This window comes from Tympanuchus pallidicinctus, unplaced genomic scaffold (assembly GCF_026119805.1).
Source record: "Tympanuchus pallidicinctus isolate F22 unplaced genomic scaffold, pur_lepc_1.0 scaffold13, whole genome shotgun sequence".
Classification (NCBI taxonomy): domain Eukaryota; kingdom Metazoa; phylum Chordata; class Aves; order Galliformes; family Phasianidae; genus Tympanuchus; species Tympanuchus pallidicinctus.
Window position 1 is genome coordinate 7,410,362 of NW_026294648.1, and position 17,454 is coordinate 7,427,815.

Here is a 17,454-nt window from a genome sequence, read left to right on the forward strand (position 1 = left end):
CCCAGCATTCTCGTTAAGAGTTCCCCAGCCCCAAAACCCAGTCAGGCCAGCCAGCTGCCAGCATTCCCTCACCCTGCCTCAGCCTGTGGCTAACACTTGTTTTCCTCTCCCGTTTTTTTTTAAGGATTCATGAGCAGATGGTCTTGAAAACACAGCACATTCTCTCCCACTCTCTGAGAGAACAAATGCAGTCACCCTCCACTAATTAGGATGAGCTGGACTTTTTAAAAAGTTAATTAAAATCTATTTATTAAAAATGGGTGAATTCACCACCACCTGCCCCGTGGGCATCTCAGTGCCTCGCTCCAAATGCCACAGAAGGGAGCAGGATGACTTCAACACAAAGGTAAGGAGCGGGATGGGGGAGAAAGTGGGAGAGGATCGTTCCTTTTTTTTTTTTTTTTTTGGCTCTGAAATCGGTGCAGTTCTGGCTCTGATGCCAAACTAGAGCCAATACTATGACAAGAGCATCCCAAAATCTCAGCAAGCAGATTGTAAGGGCTCTGGGGGCACCCAGGCACACGCAATTTTCTGGTCCCACTTACAGCGAGGGTGCCAGAATAACCAGAAGCCCTCCCCAGCCCTCACATTTCAGTGAGGATTTTGGGCTGCAGGTAAACGTGTAATGAACCTCCCAGCATTGACTGGAAGTGACTGAGTCCCTGGGACCTGTGACAACAGCTTCAGTAAGTCGCTGAGGTATCATGCAGCAGCAGGGACTTTCGGGTGGTCCCAGTGAGGTGCTCATCCCCCTCTCCATCTTGCTCTGTGGCTGGCTGGTTCAGGGCCCCATCGGGGCAGCCCGCCCAGCATATGGAGTCCTTCAGGGTGACCCTAGCAGTGGGACCTCCTGGGTAAGCAGCAAGACCCAGGGATGTGCCAGTTCTTCCTCTGAAGGAAATGCACGGGCTTCAGAAAGTGTGGGCTTCTCTGGTTAAATGGGAGCTTATCTGAAAGATTCAAAAAGGATAGGAGCTTTTCTGAGAGGGGGCAAGCCTAGGAGAGGCTCTCTGCTAAAAATAGAAGAGCAGCTTTGTCTTTTACTCCTGTGGTAGCATCTCAAGCCTGAGGACACACAGAGGGCTCTGTAAACACTTCTACTTGATTAGCTAGATCCAAACTGTGTAGTCCCTGCAAGCAATATTAAACAAAAAAAAATCAGATCCGAAATGATAGGATTTGTATTGCATTTTCTATGCTGTGAAAATAATTTTCACATACAGTCTACAGGCTGCAAGGGGATAATTTCCAGTGCTGGGTTAGCACATTTGGAAATGTCATAGTTCAGACAGTTTGGGACCAGCCCTACAGCCCTGAGCAGCAGCCCCAGCCAGTAATAAAAAGCCTCAGGCCAGCCTGGTTGGAACTGAGCATCCAGCTGCAAACAGAGGGCAGGAAAGGAAGAGGGGTCCTGTTCTGCATGCAGTCATCAGCACTCCTGCATGTGCTGATGGGGAGCAGATGCGGGCTGGATGCACGCCCCATCCTCTGTTGAGCGCTGCAGAGTGATGCCTATGTCCTGGGGCTCATCCTGCCTCCGAGCAGAGGTCAGTGCTCCTGCTGCTATGGGAAGGCAGCAATCCCCAGCTCCCCAGCTGTGCTATAGAGACCACTCTGAGACAGGTAACCACTGTGCTATAGGCAATCACCCTGCAACAAGGAGCTAGGAGGAACCAAAGGGTTTTACCGATGTCACATAAGCAATGCTGCTGGATGAATGCTCCTCACTGTTACTGCCGGGCACTAAATCCCCTCTCCTAGTTAACATTCAGTGAGCAGTGCTCTCTTCTGCCTGACACTGCTGTTCTTTAATTAGAGATTGACAGGCTGATTAGCACTCTGGGCTACAGAAAGATCAGAAAAAAGGAAAGCGAGAGAAATGTTGTCTTTTTCATCAGGCTCCTTTTTTGATACCTTCTGTTGCTGGGAAAAAAAAAAAATAAAGGAGGAAAAGAAAAAAGCAGAAGGATCTGTTTCAGTCCCTGTTGTGATTTTTCCCTGGGAGGATTTCTCATCAGGCTGTCCTCACTTTGAAAATAGCATGTTGGTTGCATGCATCTTTTTTTTTTCCGTGTCATTCTTGGATTCAATAACATAATATTAGGCCGGAGCCAACTATTATGTATTACGTAATTAAGGGCACTGAGTCTTGATTTAAAGCACCAGTAAATATTGAGAATGAGAAGAGATTTAAAAGGACAGTTTTCATTATATTTCGCAATTACACATCCTTTACCCTTCGTGTAAATTTAATACTCAAGCAATCTGCCAAAGTGGCAACCCACGGGAATCTCGGGTAGCAATATCTAGAAATCTGCATAAACCAAAGTAATCTGCTTAAATAGCCGGCTCAGGCTAATCGAGGCCGGGAGCAAGGCTCTGCTCTGCACCAAACACCCCACTGCTGCCTTGGGACGGCTGATCCCTCCCAGGGATGGCAGCCACAGGAAGCAGACTGGCCACAGCTTCCTGCTCCAAGCAGAGCCGGGCTGATGGGAGCAGCACCACAGTTTGCCAAGGCACACATCTGCTTCCCATCAGCACGGCAGCTGCGGCGGGCGCTCAGTGAGCAAGGGTGCACTCACGGCTGCAGCGGGCACTGCAAACGCAGCCCAAGCAAATGGCAAGGTCGTAAATCACTGAATGGTTGGGTTGGAAGGAACCTCAAAGTGCATCCAGTCCCAACCCCTGCTGTGGGCTGGCTGCCCCCACCAGCTCAGGCTGCCAGGTCCCATCCAATGTGGCCTTGGGCACCTCCAAGCCTGGGACACCCAGCCTTGGACAGCACTGCCACGACTTCACTGCCTCCTGAGTAAAGAATTTCCTCCTCACATCTAGCTTGCATCTCCCCTCTTAGTTTTAAACCATTCCCCTTTGTCTTGCCATGGTCTGACAATGTAAAACATAACTATCCACCTTTTCTTTAAGCTCCCTCTGAAGCAGCCCCACACCATGCCATCGCCACAGCAGCTCTGCAGCACATGGTGGGCTGGCACAGGCTGGAGGAGGGCAGCGTGCTCTCTGCAGGCCGTGCGGTCCCAAGCAGAGCAGACAGAGGAAGGCAGTGCCATGCCACTCCTGCCACCTCCATCCTGCTTCTTAGGCACCTGTATAAGCAGCACTGCCCAAACTGGGGCTGCAAGGATGTAGAAAAAATGATGGGCTTTGAGGAACTCTTCTCTTTGGAGTGCCATTGTATACACATTGCTGGCTAACCTTTGACAGCTGTAGCCCAGGACAGGCTCAGTCTGGCACATTTCCTCACCAACTCAGAGCAGACCTGGCACGCTGCTCCGAGCCCAGTGCAGCTAAAATGCATGCCAGCACTGCCTGCTGCCTTCACACATCCCTGCTCTGACCTGAGGGCACTGCACCACCAGGGAGGGGATGGCACCAAGTGAAGGGAAATAGAGGCATCAGGAAGCACTTCATATCCACAAAGCTCTCGGGCATGAAAGGTCTCAGCAGGAGGTGGTAGAAGCGCCATATTCCACACCATTAACCAAAAGAACAAAAGGCCCTAGAGTATTCCATGTAGGTAGGGCAGCACCTCTCTAAGTTGGTCAATGCATTGGAAATCCAAAACGAAAAAGTGAGTCACACAAGGCAACAGTCCAATGCAGATTTGCTGGTCAAGATCACGCTCCTACAAATTACACAGGAACACATTTCAAAGTGACTGGGGATTGCTTCTAATTTACAACAGTGAGTGAGATCAGAATCTTCCCTCCTGATTTTGCTCAGTCACTCCATGTACAAAGCCAAGAGTGATTCCTCAGGCTTGGCGCCCTGGTGCTGCAGCACCCACCGACTGCCCCGCAGTAGGGCTGCCCTTCTCAGTGCCATTTGCAATGCACATCAGGAGCCCCCACTTAAGTGGCAGTCTGAAAACAAGCCCTGCCTTTGGCAGCTGAAGAAATTCCACAGTTTTCTATTGCTGACCCTGAAATTCACCTTCATAGGGCCATGCAGAACATCTTAAGCGATTAAAAATGATTCCTGAAACACACAGGCACAACTCCAGGGGATGCAATAAAACCCTTCCTGCTCAGATGAGCCAGGACATACCCCCGGCTTTTTCTATTTGCTTTGGGATCAACAATACGTATGCAATCCCAACAACGGTCTCTCCTTGTGAGAACAGGAGTGCAAACACTTCGTAAACAAAAACGGTTTAAGTATCTGCTCACTAAACATTTGCTTGGTTCAGATTTTTTCTTCTCTTTTAAAACTCTTTTTCCAACATCTTATCACAAAAGCCGGGAAGATTCAGAAATTAAAAAGCTATTTTGAATCAGAGCATCAACACTGTTAGAACAGAGACGTTAAGGAAAAATAGACACATTTTTTCCAAAGGAGGTAATTCAGCATTCAAACCACTTCACTCTTGGTTGCTGCTGGAATAATTCACTGAGTGCAAAATACGGTAGTGATTAGGGATTATCTCTGTCTTGTGCATTGGATACATTTCTGGTGGGGGAGAGAAAATAAATGCTGTCCTTTATTCTCCTTGCTCCTACTTTGTACCTGCGGTTGTTCCTACTTCTTTGTACTCGGGGTTTGGTTTCCTTTCTTTTGTCCCAAGCAAGACTCAGCTGTCCCCAGATCTACGCTCCACTGCTCGCTTGCACTGCCGCGCCAGCTGGAGAGATCAGGAAGCCACTGGGACACACAAGGGGATGGGAAGGGAGTGCTTCTGAGTACTGAGGGTAATTAGAGGAGGATTAGGGTCACGGGAAGATGGAAGGGTAACCGCTGTGGGTTCCTGCCTCTGTTTCAGTGAGAGTTTAACTGGGTAAGCACTTCCAGAAGCTCAAAGTTGACATCGGGTCACCCTCTCTCAGCTGGCTGTTCTCCTCCAAAGAACTGGGAGTCACATTCTGCTCTCCAATCCAGATAAGCAGTGCACACTCCCCGTGGACTGGAAGAGCTTGGGGAGATATACCAGGAAAGCCCTCTCCCAATCCCTGACAGCCCACCTGTATGGGAAGAGGGCTGGAAGCCCTGCAAGCTGGCAAGGAAATCCAGCTCTGATGGCCTGGGAGAGGCTGAGATCAGTGCATGGGGTTTTGGAGGTCAGCAGCCCAGGAATGCTGTGCATACAGAGCAACTGTACAGATCAAGAACACATCTAAGCACTTGGCACTGCTTTTGATTTCTCCTACTCTCTTCCTGAATTATGCTATAGTTCACTTCTGTGTATTTTGGGTTTGTTTGTGTGCATCCTCTTGGCCATTATGTGGGCATTTATGCAGTGGGGTCTGATGGTTCAGAGGTTACTTCAGAGGAAAGAATCAAGCAAAGTCCTCTGCAGCATTTAGATCTCATCCTCTAGTGTTCCCATCCAAAACACAGTATAAGAATGGCAAGAATGGTTGTTTCTCTTTGAACGAAGGCAGTAGCTTTATTCCTGCTGGATCTCCGAGTGGGCAACAGGACAGGCTGAGGGAGTTGGGCTTGTTCAGCCTGGAGAAGAGAAGGCTGCGGGGTGACCTCATTGCAGCCTATCAATACCTGAAGGGAACCTATACCCAGGAGGGGAGTAAACTCTTCAAAAGGGCTGACAATAGCAGGACTAGGGGAAATGGATCCAAGTTGAAGGAGGAAAGATTTAGGTTGGATGTTAGGGGGAAGTTCTTTACAAGGAGAGTGGTTAGGCCCTGGAACGGGCTGCCCAGGGAGGTTGTGGATGCCCCGTCCTTGGACGTGTTTAAGGCCAGGTTGGACGGGGTCCTGGGCAACCTGATCTGAATGTGTGTGTTTGGTGGCCCTGCTAGGCAGGGGGGTTTGGAACTACATGATCCTTGAGGTCCCTTCCAACCCGGGTGATTCTGTGATTCTGTGAACAGCAGTTCTGTTGTATTAGGAGAAGCTGAAGGATGGTGCTGCAACATTGTGCTTAAAATCTGGAAAAGCAGTCAAAAAGCCCTTGGAAAAATGATTTGGCAAGATCCTGAGAATGAGGACAGAGATAAAGAATAGGTATGGCTAAGTAGGAGTGAATTATCAAGGATATAGCTAAATAAAAATGAATTATCAACTGAGCCAATGGAAGAGAAGAAACTGCTGTTTCACAGATCCTATGTGGAGGTCACCTTGGCTTTCCACTTGCATATGAATATTCACTGACTTGGAATTGATCCATCCTTAATCTAGATTTATTTACAGTGAGGGTTGTGGCATTTCTTACAAACGACACACTTCAGCTCATCGCACGGAATATACTGCAGGCTGAAGATACATCTGATGGTCCTGTGCCTCCGCGAGAGCAATTTCTTAATGCTGAAAATGAGCCTGGGTGTCAGTATCAGGGAACTTTCTGCACAGCAAACAACAATAAAACAATCAAGCAAATCATCTGTATTCTCTGCTCTCACCGCCTGTCAAAACGTAAGAACCAGCTATGATTGCTGCACTTACATGCTTTATCAAGAGATCCAAGGCTGAATCTAACCTTTATTATACCAACAAAACTAATTCAGTCAAGGAAGATACACAATCAGAAGGAGAAATGCATCTGCATTTCTCTTTCTCTATTCCCTGCCTTCCTAGATCATTTCCCAACAATGTGACTTCCCCATATGCTGTAACTGACAGTGTGATCCCAGTGATTTGAATGTAAAGTTATTCCAAACCTTTGTGACTGTAGGAAAGAAAGAAGACCATTCTATCACTTGCTGAATACACGGATCAATGATTTAAAACAGAGGTGATTTACAAACAAGCTCATCTTTGCTCTGCTTAGAAATCCAACTCACAGGTTACATTTATACAAGGATTCAAAAAATCCAAGGATGAGGAAAAAAAGAACAAATGCTTTGTTTGGATTTGCCTTTTCAAGCACATGGCAGAATGTAGCAGAGCTAGTGAGGAATCCCTCTGCTGACTGCCTTGCTCGTACTTTGCAGCTTGTTCATTATACTGCAACTACTCATTGACTTGGCTCAGAAATATCTTTAAGAGGATACTCATTTTAAACGTGCAGACAGCATCTATAACTTCAGCTTAATGTCTTGGCTTCTAATCATAAGATCAGCTTTTGCCATTTTTTTTTAACTGTCACAGCTTCTAGGCCTTTTTGATACTGCTTTCCCTACTTCTTCCCCAGCCACAAAGTACAGAGTCAGAACGCACTGAGTTTGATCCTAATCTTTCTTACTGCCAGGACAACAGCACTTCAGTCACAGAATCACTCCGGATTTGTGTCTATGAAATAGGAACTGGACCCAAGATTTTCTTCAAAATACCATTAATGTTTTAAATCTTAAGTCCCATCTCCAAAGCATGCATATACATTTCCTCTGCCCCCAGGTTAATCCCAGTTCTGAAGTCCTCTCCAACGCACACCCAGATCAGGCTGCATGAAATGAGCTGTGTGGCATAGGATAATTCCAGCAGCTGCAGGAACGGCCCCCATCTGGGTTTATAGCCCCTAACAAGGTTCCATACCTCCCAGTCCAGAACGGACGCCTGCCACTGAGCTATCTTGTCAATGTTCTCCAGTCTCCGCTTCCGCTCATTGATCTGCAGAGTCACGTTCCTCATGACGGCGAGGGCAGCAGCCACATACCTGTAGTCACTGTGGAACACAGAAGAGAAGCCCGTGAAATGGAGCTCGATGTGCGGTGGAAGCATCTAGCAGTCTTACTGTCGGCTGCATAACTCACCACCATCCTTCTAGCAAGAAATGGAGGTAGGATTTGCCACTCGTTACTACAGTGCTGTGTTTTTGCATTGGCAACATCTTTCTGGATCACTGAAAAAGGGCAGCTGGGTTGCAAACAAAGCAGCGTGAGAGGAGACATGAAGGCAGACGCTTCCCAATGGCTTGCATCTGGAAGCCCACTGAGAGAAACCTGGCCTCTCCCAACTCAATCTGCAGCAGCTGTGGATGTCATTCTTTAAAGTCTTAAGGTGCTCACTAAAGAGCATCTTAAGAGAAAGTCTGACCATTTTGATCAGCTCTGTCCTTGGGCTTGGATTTTTATGTTTTTAGGATGAACATTTGAAAATATGCTTCGCTCAGACAAATTGGAGCCCCTTCTAGGCCAGAAGGTAACTCCAAGAGAGCCACAGAGCACTATCCAGTGGCATTCGCTCACACTGCTGGCTTCAGGTGAGCAAATCAAAACCATTCTCTCTTTTTCCTGGACGTGCCTGTGAGCGTAATAACACAGAGTGCAAATAGCTTCCCACCAGGGCCAGCAAAGATGATGATCAGTCTTTTCAAAAAGTGATGCTGAAATCAATGCTATTGATTTCCTCCCTGTGCCTTCTTTTCCACTCCAGGGAACCTTAATGTTCATTTCAATCGGAAAGACAGACAAGGCCAGCTGCCGTAACGCCACCATCATTTATTATTAACTTAAGGGCTGATATTGACTGCTGACTAATGAGAAAAACTGTGATCTTAGGCAGCTGTGAGGGGAATGGCTTTATTGATTATTGCTAAAGAATTGCACTGGTGACAGCTAAAATAGGGGTGAGTGCTGTGAATTAGAGAAAAGCTTTAGCTTCATTTCCTTATTTGATCCAAACAGGATAAATACTAAGAAACAAGCACAGTACACCATACAGCGGAATATTATCTGCTATTTTGCCACCCTTTTCTGGATGAAATCTTGAGAACAATTTTTATTCAATTCTTATGTTGAAATTCCAGCTGAGGTTAAAAAAATCCTACAAAATCCCAAGCATCAGGGCTGGTCCTTCAGCAAAGTGAAGGAGGATAGAGGATGGGCTGCCTGACATACACATCCCAGTGCACAACAAAGGATCTGTTGCACCTTCCCTTCAGTGGCCATCTCTAAGAAGCAAAAGCCTGTCTGCACAAGGGAGAAACCAAGCTATGCCATTGAGACACGCTACTCCTGTCTTCAAAACATCCATGAGCTCTTGCAGGAAAAAAGGTCGGTCACTATGGACAGAAAGGCATTGTAGCGATAGGGAAAGGTGCAGGGTATGGAGCAAGTCATTAATGATCTCTGTACAGAAAAGAGAGGTTGGTTTTAGTGCACCCATTTAGCAGAGTGTCCATCACATACTGTGCTTACACTCTCTTAATCCCAGCTCCAATCTGCAGCCAGAGCACTCAGGACACCAGCAAGCTGCACTTAGGATCTTCATACATTTACTTCATATTAAGCTGGTGCAAACCTTTAGGAGGTGAACAGATGTGGCTTTGTGAAAAATTCAAATGAACCAGGCTCGAAACAATGAGCAATTGAAGGGAGCCAGGCTTTGAAAACACCCCCATGCCTGCCTCTGTGCCCAGTGGCCATTGCCAATCAAGCTGGGTTTTATCTTGGTTATGCTAATTCACTAATTCTAATGTTCTATTTGAGGAGAAAACTCCATGCATGTTTTTTCACTCAGTAGTGAAGAAAGACTCATGCCTGAACTTTTTGGGCTCCTAGCCCACATCTGTGGCAGAGCTGGCAAAACTTAGAAGAAAAAATAACAGAAGCAAAGCATTTGGACAGTGAATTAATAATAGGGCAGCACTGACTATAACATAAGGAAAATAAATAGTTTGTTGATTACTTTGGGAATGCAGTGACCTCTTTCCAGGGGTCAACCAGGGTGCAATTCCAAACTCATGCTATTTCAGGGAGAGTGTTCAGGCTGCTGATCACTGCACTGCTGCCCTGAGCTGGCACAGGGTGCTCTACAAGCACGGTATTAGTGAATAAGAGGCAGCAGAGAAAAAGAATGAAATCTCCCATTCTCATATGAACCTAAGATTTGTTTTCATAGGGACTCCCAGTCCTTTCTGGGTTTTGCCTTACTGTGTAAATTGCTCAACGGCATAAGGGAGGTCTGGGACATGAGCTGGGCTGCCAGGAGGACTGGTTGCTCCCAGGCTGTTTGAATGCTTGAATCAGAGGAGTGAGACTACAAGGGAGTGTGGGGTAACCCACCGTATTTCTGTGTCTTAAAGCCATCTGCTGTGAGTGGGGCATGCCCACAGTAACCAGAGCACAGCATGGGGCTGATACAGGGCCCTCGGTCTGAAGGAACCAACAGTTGCTTAACCACAGGGAAGGTCCGAGTCTCACAGAAAGTGACTGTAGCCAATAGCTTAGCAACATGCTGATTCTAAAACATCCCAAAGGAACGTACTTAAAGTAGTTCACCCCTGTGTAACCTCCCTGTCCACATCCTCTTTGGTTTCAACACCGAACAACTCAGAGAGGGTCATTTTAAACACAGATCTCTCCTCTCTGGGGCTGCTTATGTGAAGCCACACAGTGGGGCTGCTCTGCACTGTGAAGCCACACAACTAAGTTCACACTGCCAGTATCATGGGGACATCACATGGCTGCTGAGCAAAACAAGCCACGACATCTGGGATCCTCAAGCTAGTTTCTGATACCCTAACATTCCCGTGAGTCCACTCCAAGTTTGACTTGGTCTGGTAAAGAGAGGAAAAAGAGAAATTGGATCTGGAGCCAAATGCATGTCCAAATAGGTGATTATCAGCCAAGCGTTCAGCAGGTAGGAAACAATGGAACTAGTGAACCTGGCCAGAGCAAATCAATGCATCCCTTTGCTGGTGTCACTTATCTGTGCACTTCCAAGGCTGATTGTGGGGAAAAACAAAAAAAAATTGAACTCTTGCAGAAGTTTCTGAAATCTCTGTAGTCTATTTTTTCTCTCAAACTACTTCATTTTAAGTAGGTTTTAGAAAGAAGGAATACTGGCAAGTTGGGGGAATATCTGTTCCCAGAGGGCTTTATTCTTCTTTCACCTATCACAACTGACATCATAGGTACTACTCGATTTATGCTAGGGCAGGTATTCAGGTTGATGGCCCTCATCGCAAACAAAAGAGATCCTTAAAATTTGGAGGAAGAAATCAGACTGCCAGATGCTTGTTTGATCCTAAAAAGCCAATGACAAAACCAGAGACGGAAGCAGGCTGAAAAGCAGAACAGTTCTGAACTCTCCCAAAATCTAAGCGTACTCAGGTTGGAGTTGTGGATCCCAGCCCTACACCTACTGTGTGCTGGGGTCCTCTCTAGGACAAATAAATGAGCCTTTCTGACCACTGAGTGCTAATTAAATATTTTTTCTAGTGTAACTGGTAGCATCATAAAGTACATCCAAGGGTAATTAGTTCACATGTCTGATTACAAGAGAGATGAGCTTGGCTCCACTGAGAATCAATGCTTTGAGAAGCTTTTTAACTATCTGCTGAACCTTTGGCCTGCTTCAATTTATACAAGATGTCATGAAGAGAAGAGCTGGACAGAAAAAAACCCAACCCCTGTGTGTGTGCAGAGTCCATGTAAAGAAGCACTGAGCAAAACCCCTGTGTAAGAAGAGCACTCCCATACCTGTGATCCTGTGCAGTGTACTTGAGAAGCTCTGCGAGCTGCAGGGGGTATTTGCAGATCTTCTGCACTGGTGTCAGTAGGAAACCATCTATGGCAATATCAATCATCTGCTGCAACAGACGACACGCTTCGAAGAAATGCTGGTACCTGCTATCTTTCATCAGCTTGGAAAGCTCCATGCACGCATCCAAATGATTATTACAGTACTCTGAATAGATCCAGAAGCCATCTTGCTGTGAAAGGCAGGAGGCAAGGGACCACACGTCAGTCAATCACCAACATTATGACTAAAGAAAGTGATACTCCTGTAGGAGGAGTAGGAAGGGCTGATCCTGAATTCTTTCCCTGCTCAGAGGTTGCTCTGGGGTGAGGGGAGGAGAGAGGGTCCTTTGTGTGACACACTGCCAAAGTCTCTGCAAGCAGCAGGTGTGTTAAATCAAACCCCTGTGCAGTTCTGAGGGTGTTCTCAATTTCGAATTGAGTGGAGTAATTTTCTCTGTGGAAGGTAAAGGTAGAACCAAGCCACAGCTCTGGCCTTCAGTGGTACAAGACAATCTTGCTTTTTGTAGAGCTCTTTACCTGAAGGATCACAAAGCATCTGACAAGTGCTTGGGATCTGGGTAGTTCTGAACACCTCTGTACCAACAGCGATCCCCATGAACCAACCACTGTGTGGAGTTCCTTGTGCTCAGAGGTTCAGAAAGCACCAAAGATTGGAAAAACAAACAAACAAACAAGAAGCCCACTTGCACACTCACATGCATGCCCAGCCACCCCTTGCTGGCTTTGAGCCTCCTTGGAAATGAAGACAAGAAGTGTCAGATATCGCTCTGAATAGCGGCAGTAGCTTTTACTACTGTTACTATAAATGAATTGACAGCACAGCCTTAGGACATGAAGTTTTAGCTACTGATTCTCACCAAGATTTCTCCCATCTTTTTTGCACAAGGGTGCAACATGCTGCTGCTGTGGAAGCGAACAGCAGAGATTGCAGGCTCTGATAAAAGTGAGCAATGTTACTGTTGTAATGCAATTTCTCAAAAATAAACTTGCCTTTTAATTGGAAGTGCAGTGATGCTTAAGAGATATCAGAAGTCTTTTTAGGGACGCCCTGCTGAAGTTTCATGAATTCCTATTGGAAATGTCCCTAATACGTGAACAGTCACTACTCCAGCCCTGATGTAAGTAACACAGTACAGCCCTGGGTCGCAGCACCTCACGTGTACGCTCTGATACAGCTTTTCAGTCTCTAAAAAAAAGCCTAAAGCTGCAGCACTGTAATTTCCTTGACATTTCCTGACATTATACAGCACTGGCCAATCTAACAGCTCCTGCAGCACGTGGCTTATATAACAGCATGGCAGGGCCAAATCTCCGGGACTGCAACATCAGCTAAAATATCCTCTGGTGCACACTTAGCGTGAGCTGCCACCTCGCTCCTGGCCCAGCCATCCTGCTGAGGAACACACTGAAGCTTCACAGGTTTTTTCAGCCCTTGTAAATGCATCTCAGTGCCATGAATGAGCATTCTGGCCATTTGTACTCCTCTACTTTTCAATGTAATGCACAACTAAGGCTTCCTGTTACTCCTCTGGTCTTTCTTACCTATTCCAACCACCTGGTCATCCCTGATCTGATTGGGATGGCTTGTGAAGGGTTTAAGTCATATTTTGAAGAGAAAAAAAGGATGAAGATGATGTGAGGGACACTGAGCCTACGTAATATGAGAATGGATATGGAAGCATGCTGATTCAAATGCAGTGGGGGGGTTGTCCAACTATGTGCTTCTCTTGGAGTGCTCCCTGCATCTGTACCTCACAAAGTGGATACAGTAGCTATGGAGTAGCCTGTGGTGTATCACTACTGTAACTAGAGCAGAAGAAAACTGATGGATGGCAGTTAGATGCTGTGTGGTTCCTGCCTTCTGACTTTTTCTATACCCCCGAAAAACAACCCCAGCTCCCCAAATAAAATTACCAAATGAACTTACGTGTTCAAGGAAACATGGTCCGATCTCACTGAGATGGGGATCCTCGTTGTTGTACTGTTTCTCCAAGTCCCGGACAAAACCCATCTGAAATCTATAGATATCTTCAATGTTCCCAAAGATGATCTTCAGCTGTTCATCACTGAACATATCCCTTCTCTTCCGGCACTGCTTCAAGTAACCCTGTAAGAAGTAGGACAGAGCAATCCACAAAATAATCCAACCACAGAGGCTGTTTCCAGATTTTTCTTGACTCTCTATCAATTCCTCTCTACATTTAAACACACAATAGGCAAAACACGCCTGGAAATGCCATAAGCCATTTTCTGACATACGACATCTCATTTGCAACATTTGGCACTTGCAGCCATGTTTCTCACCGCAACCCAGAGCAGACCTCAGCACTGTCCTTGCTCAGGACATGCCAGTGTGTACCAGGCTTCCCAGCCTGCGTCAGAGGATGCTGGCATGGTGTGGAAAGCACAGAGGAGAAGCAGTGCTGGCTTCTGCCTCCAAATCCTTCAGCATTTAGTATAAATCACTTTTCCAAACGGAAAGTTCCCCAGAGATCTCAGTCAGCACAGCCTAAAACTGCTCTGTCCCCACTGTGCTGCAGAGAATGGTAAATGGAGCTGATGATTCAAAGAGGTGTGTTACCCATCCCTTCAAAACCCACTGCCTTGCAATATCCACTATCACAGGCAGCTCCTACAAACACTGCCGTTCTCACATCCTCTTCAGCAGCACGTGGCAGTACACAGAAAGCCATGAGGGGCTCTCAGCCCCCTGTCTACTCTGATTTATCTTTCCGGCCACAGTAATCAGGACAAGGAAGTTGTCAGTGGTGCTGAGAAATACTCTGTCAACGTGTGGTAGCATGCCCTTGCTCTGGGAGGAGGCTATGGACAGTGTATCCACCCAGAGGAACTTCAGGACCAAGCAAAATGCTGAACGCAAATGGCCTTCCCTCACTTGGCAGGAAACACATCCCCACGTTGTTCCCCTCTCTGAGACAAAAGTAGGAGGGCTGCAGTGCTGTGAGCACCACACAGCACCGAGGCAATGCAGGAGCTGAGGTGGGCATTCCTGCTGGCCCCAGCCCGAGCAGCACGAGCCACTGCTCAATGCCATCTAGAGGAAAGCAGAGTCATTTTAATTTTTGTTTCTTTTATCCTTCAAGAGATTATCCCAAATATGTTATTCCATACAGCACAAAACAGGCAGAAATTCTGCCCTGTTTTCTCAGCTGTCACTTTTTATTGCTTTTCTTGCTTTGTGTCCTGGACTGTACAAACATCAGACTCTCCCACTGAGTCTACAACTGTGCAAGATAAATGGAGAAGGAGAAAGGAACAACAGGGATGCAGAGTTTAAGGAAATTCTCCAAAATAGCAGGGAATCTGCAGCAGAGCTGGCAACAGTTCAGATCTCCTGCATCCTGGTCCAGTGCCAGAACAAAATGCTCCTTATTACTTAGTCTTCATTTGTCCATGGTGCTCAGTGGTGCTGAGCCCAACTTTAGCTGGGCATCATACATTGCTCTGAAGACTTCCCAATCTAAAAAGATAGAGTGGATCAATATTCTATCAAAAAGTGTAACACACTGAGCTCTGCCTGCCTCCCTGCTTTGCTGAGCCTGCCTTGCCTATGAACTTGCCATCCTGGTTTCAGCTGAATCATGATGACTTCAAACACGCTTGCCTGAAGCATATGTGGTCCAGGGGATGCAGTGACACACAGAGGCTTGGGATGCCTGGGCTGAATTTCTGACCCTGAACTGATCCATGTGACATTGAGCAAATCACTTCACCCCCCTGCACTTTGCCTGTCTGCATGATTTAGACTAGAAACCTTGCTAGGCCAAATAGCAAATGCTACGCTGGCCTTTTTGGGATTGTGGCCTCTTGGTTGAAAAGAAAATAATACAGGGGTCATCGTGTGATGACTTTCCCTATGTTTATTATATAGGGAGAGAAAAAAAATGAAGGGGAAAAAAATGCCAACAGCTCCAGTTGGTTGGCTATATTTGGGAGCTCTAGATGCTTAGTCACACAGACGAAGTGCCAGCTGGTGACACGCAGCTGCTGGTCCATAATGCAAGCTACTGGAACGCTATAATAAAGTGTCCTTCAGCCTCACCATGTGGTTCTGGGAGGGAGAACTTCAAACTGCAGAATGATAAATGCAACTTTGGCCGAGCTGGCGAAGAACCAGCCTCTGCAATGTCCAGCTCAGCTAGAAGGATGCCGTTACCCTGAACATGCCTGCTTTTACAGCCAGGAAGTTTGGGTTATGGAATACCTTCCCCATTTACTAAATCTAGGTCTCTCTTCTTCTAGCAGCTCCTTGATGACTCATTTCCCTGGGTTTCCCTGTCTCATTTTTCAAGGCCAGGAGGAATGAGAGCACGCTGGTTCCCATGCTGCAGGACAGCTGAATGGCAAATGACATTTCAAACTATCAAAGAATAATGCAGAATATTTTCCGTGCTCCTTTTCGTGTTTACCTGCTTATCTCAGAACAGCTACAAAAAACAACAATAATGCATGCACCTGCCCACGAAGCCAGAGTCTTCCTTTCGGCCCTGGCTGCAGTGCTAGCAGTGCTGAACAGCTGCTGCAAGGCATTTGTGTCAGCACCTTTGCCCTGCTGCACGCTGTGGGCTGCCTGCAAGCCAGGCTCCCCTCATGCACACGCTGCTCTGTGAAATTAGTCCACAGATTATTTATACGAACATCTTTCAGCCCTGGGGTTGCTATTGGCTGCAGCTTCTGTCTTGAAAATCCCCTCTCCTCTTGCTGCTGGTTCATCTCTTTGCCCAAGTCATGCGCTCCAGAGAAGCTGAAGCAGCACATTTCTGCACAGGCACCTATAAAACCATGGGGAGAGTAGCTGCATGCATGCAGCTCCCAACCTTATCCTCTACCCAGCCTGTGCATGTGATGTTTGGTTTCCAGCAAAGGGAAGGCTGAAGACCTTCAGATATAACATGCAGCATGCACCACGAAGGATGCTGCGTATTTTTTCCAGTAAATTTACTTTTGTTACATAAAACAGTGTCATCTTCCTTCTGCTCATTCCATCAGGTTTGCTCAGAAAAGGGATAGCTGACTGATGAGCAGATGTTGAAGTGTGTTTTGCTCAATGAATACCTAAAAATAGCTGTCAAACTGTCTCCCTTTAAAGTACATTTCCATGTAGTCCCTGAGGTATGGGCCAAAGTTAGAAAGTATTTGCAGGAGGTTAAGTGCTAAGTTTTCTTCACCCCAAAGTGGGTTTAGAGACAGTCAAGAGAGGTGGACAATCCATCTGTCCTTCCTATCCTGCTGAGGGCGAGGGAAGCACTTGCAGCAAGAATGAGGAGGAGATGACAGCTGCTGTGGGCTGTGAGTTAAAAGGCAGCTATGGTAATATTCTGCTTTTCCTCCAGCTCTGAGCCAGTCTAGGGGAGACAATGTCCTGCAGACTGCCCTCACTTTGGACAAGCACCATCTGAACTATCAGAATACTACTCACTAGTGCAGTGCTCACACATCCAGGTGAGCATCGCGCCCATACATGCAAACCCAAGAGTAACCCAAGAAGAAAGCAGAGGCTGTTTGAATGAAAAAGGCACACTAGAGCTGTGCCTGCTCCCAGGCGGTCAGGACTCTGAAGCAGTAGGCAACAGAAGTACTGCACATCAGGCACAGACCGTGCACCACTCTGGCTGCACTCCTTCCCATTGGCACCACGGATTGCCCAGGAACCACCGACAATGTACAACAAAATCCATCAGGAACACAAGCTGGTTCCTCGGAAGCACACTGAAGGAGCCAGATACAAAGGAGAAAAACAAGGTGTGCACAAGTGAGCAGCAAAACGCAGCTGCAAGTCACATACTGGGGAATACATGTATGTATTATGTCCTAATTAATCTATACAACTTTCTACAGAACCACCCTCCACTCTGCTAGCCACAGATGAGAAACTGGCCAGCCATACAGAAGTCCCCCATACGTGGTCCTCTAGAGGTGCACTACAGCACAACCAGGAGGGTTTTAAGCTGCTCATGTCCGAGGCAGCACAGAAAAGCAGTCGTTCTACTTCTCTGAGAATGAGTCAGCCTAATGCCACCTGGACCATGCA

The 17,454-nt window shown here is 46.8% G+C and overlaps 1 protein-coding gene across 10 annotated transcripts in view; it reads right to left on the bottom strand.

Annotated features, from left to right (window-relative positions):
• ARHGEF9 (Cdc42 guanine nucleotide exchange factor 9) overlaps positions 1 to 17,454 on the bottom strand; it is a 192,561-nt gene that overhangs the window by 35,067 nt on the left and 140,040 nt on the right. For all 10 annotated transcript variants that reach the window (XM_052672863.1, XM_052672862.1, XM_052672861.1 and 7 more), the window contains 3 exons: positions 13,330 to 13,509; positions 11,340 to 11,572; positions 7,450 to 7,579 (listed from right to left, as the gene is read on the bottom strand). In XM_052672863.1, the coding sequence (XP_052528823.1) occupies positions 7,450 to 7,579; positions 11,340 to 11,572; positions 13,330 to 13,509 (543 nt within the window). The remainder of the gene's footprint in view (positions 1 to 7,449; positions 7,580 to 11,339; positions 11,573 to 13,329; positions 13,510 to 17,454) is intronic.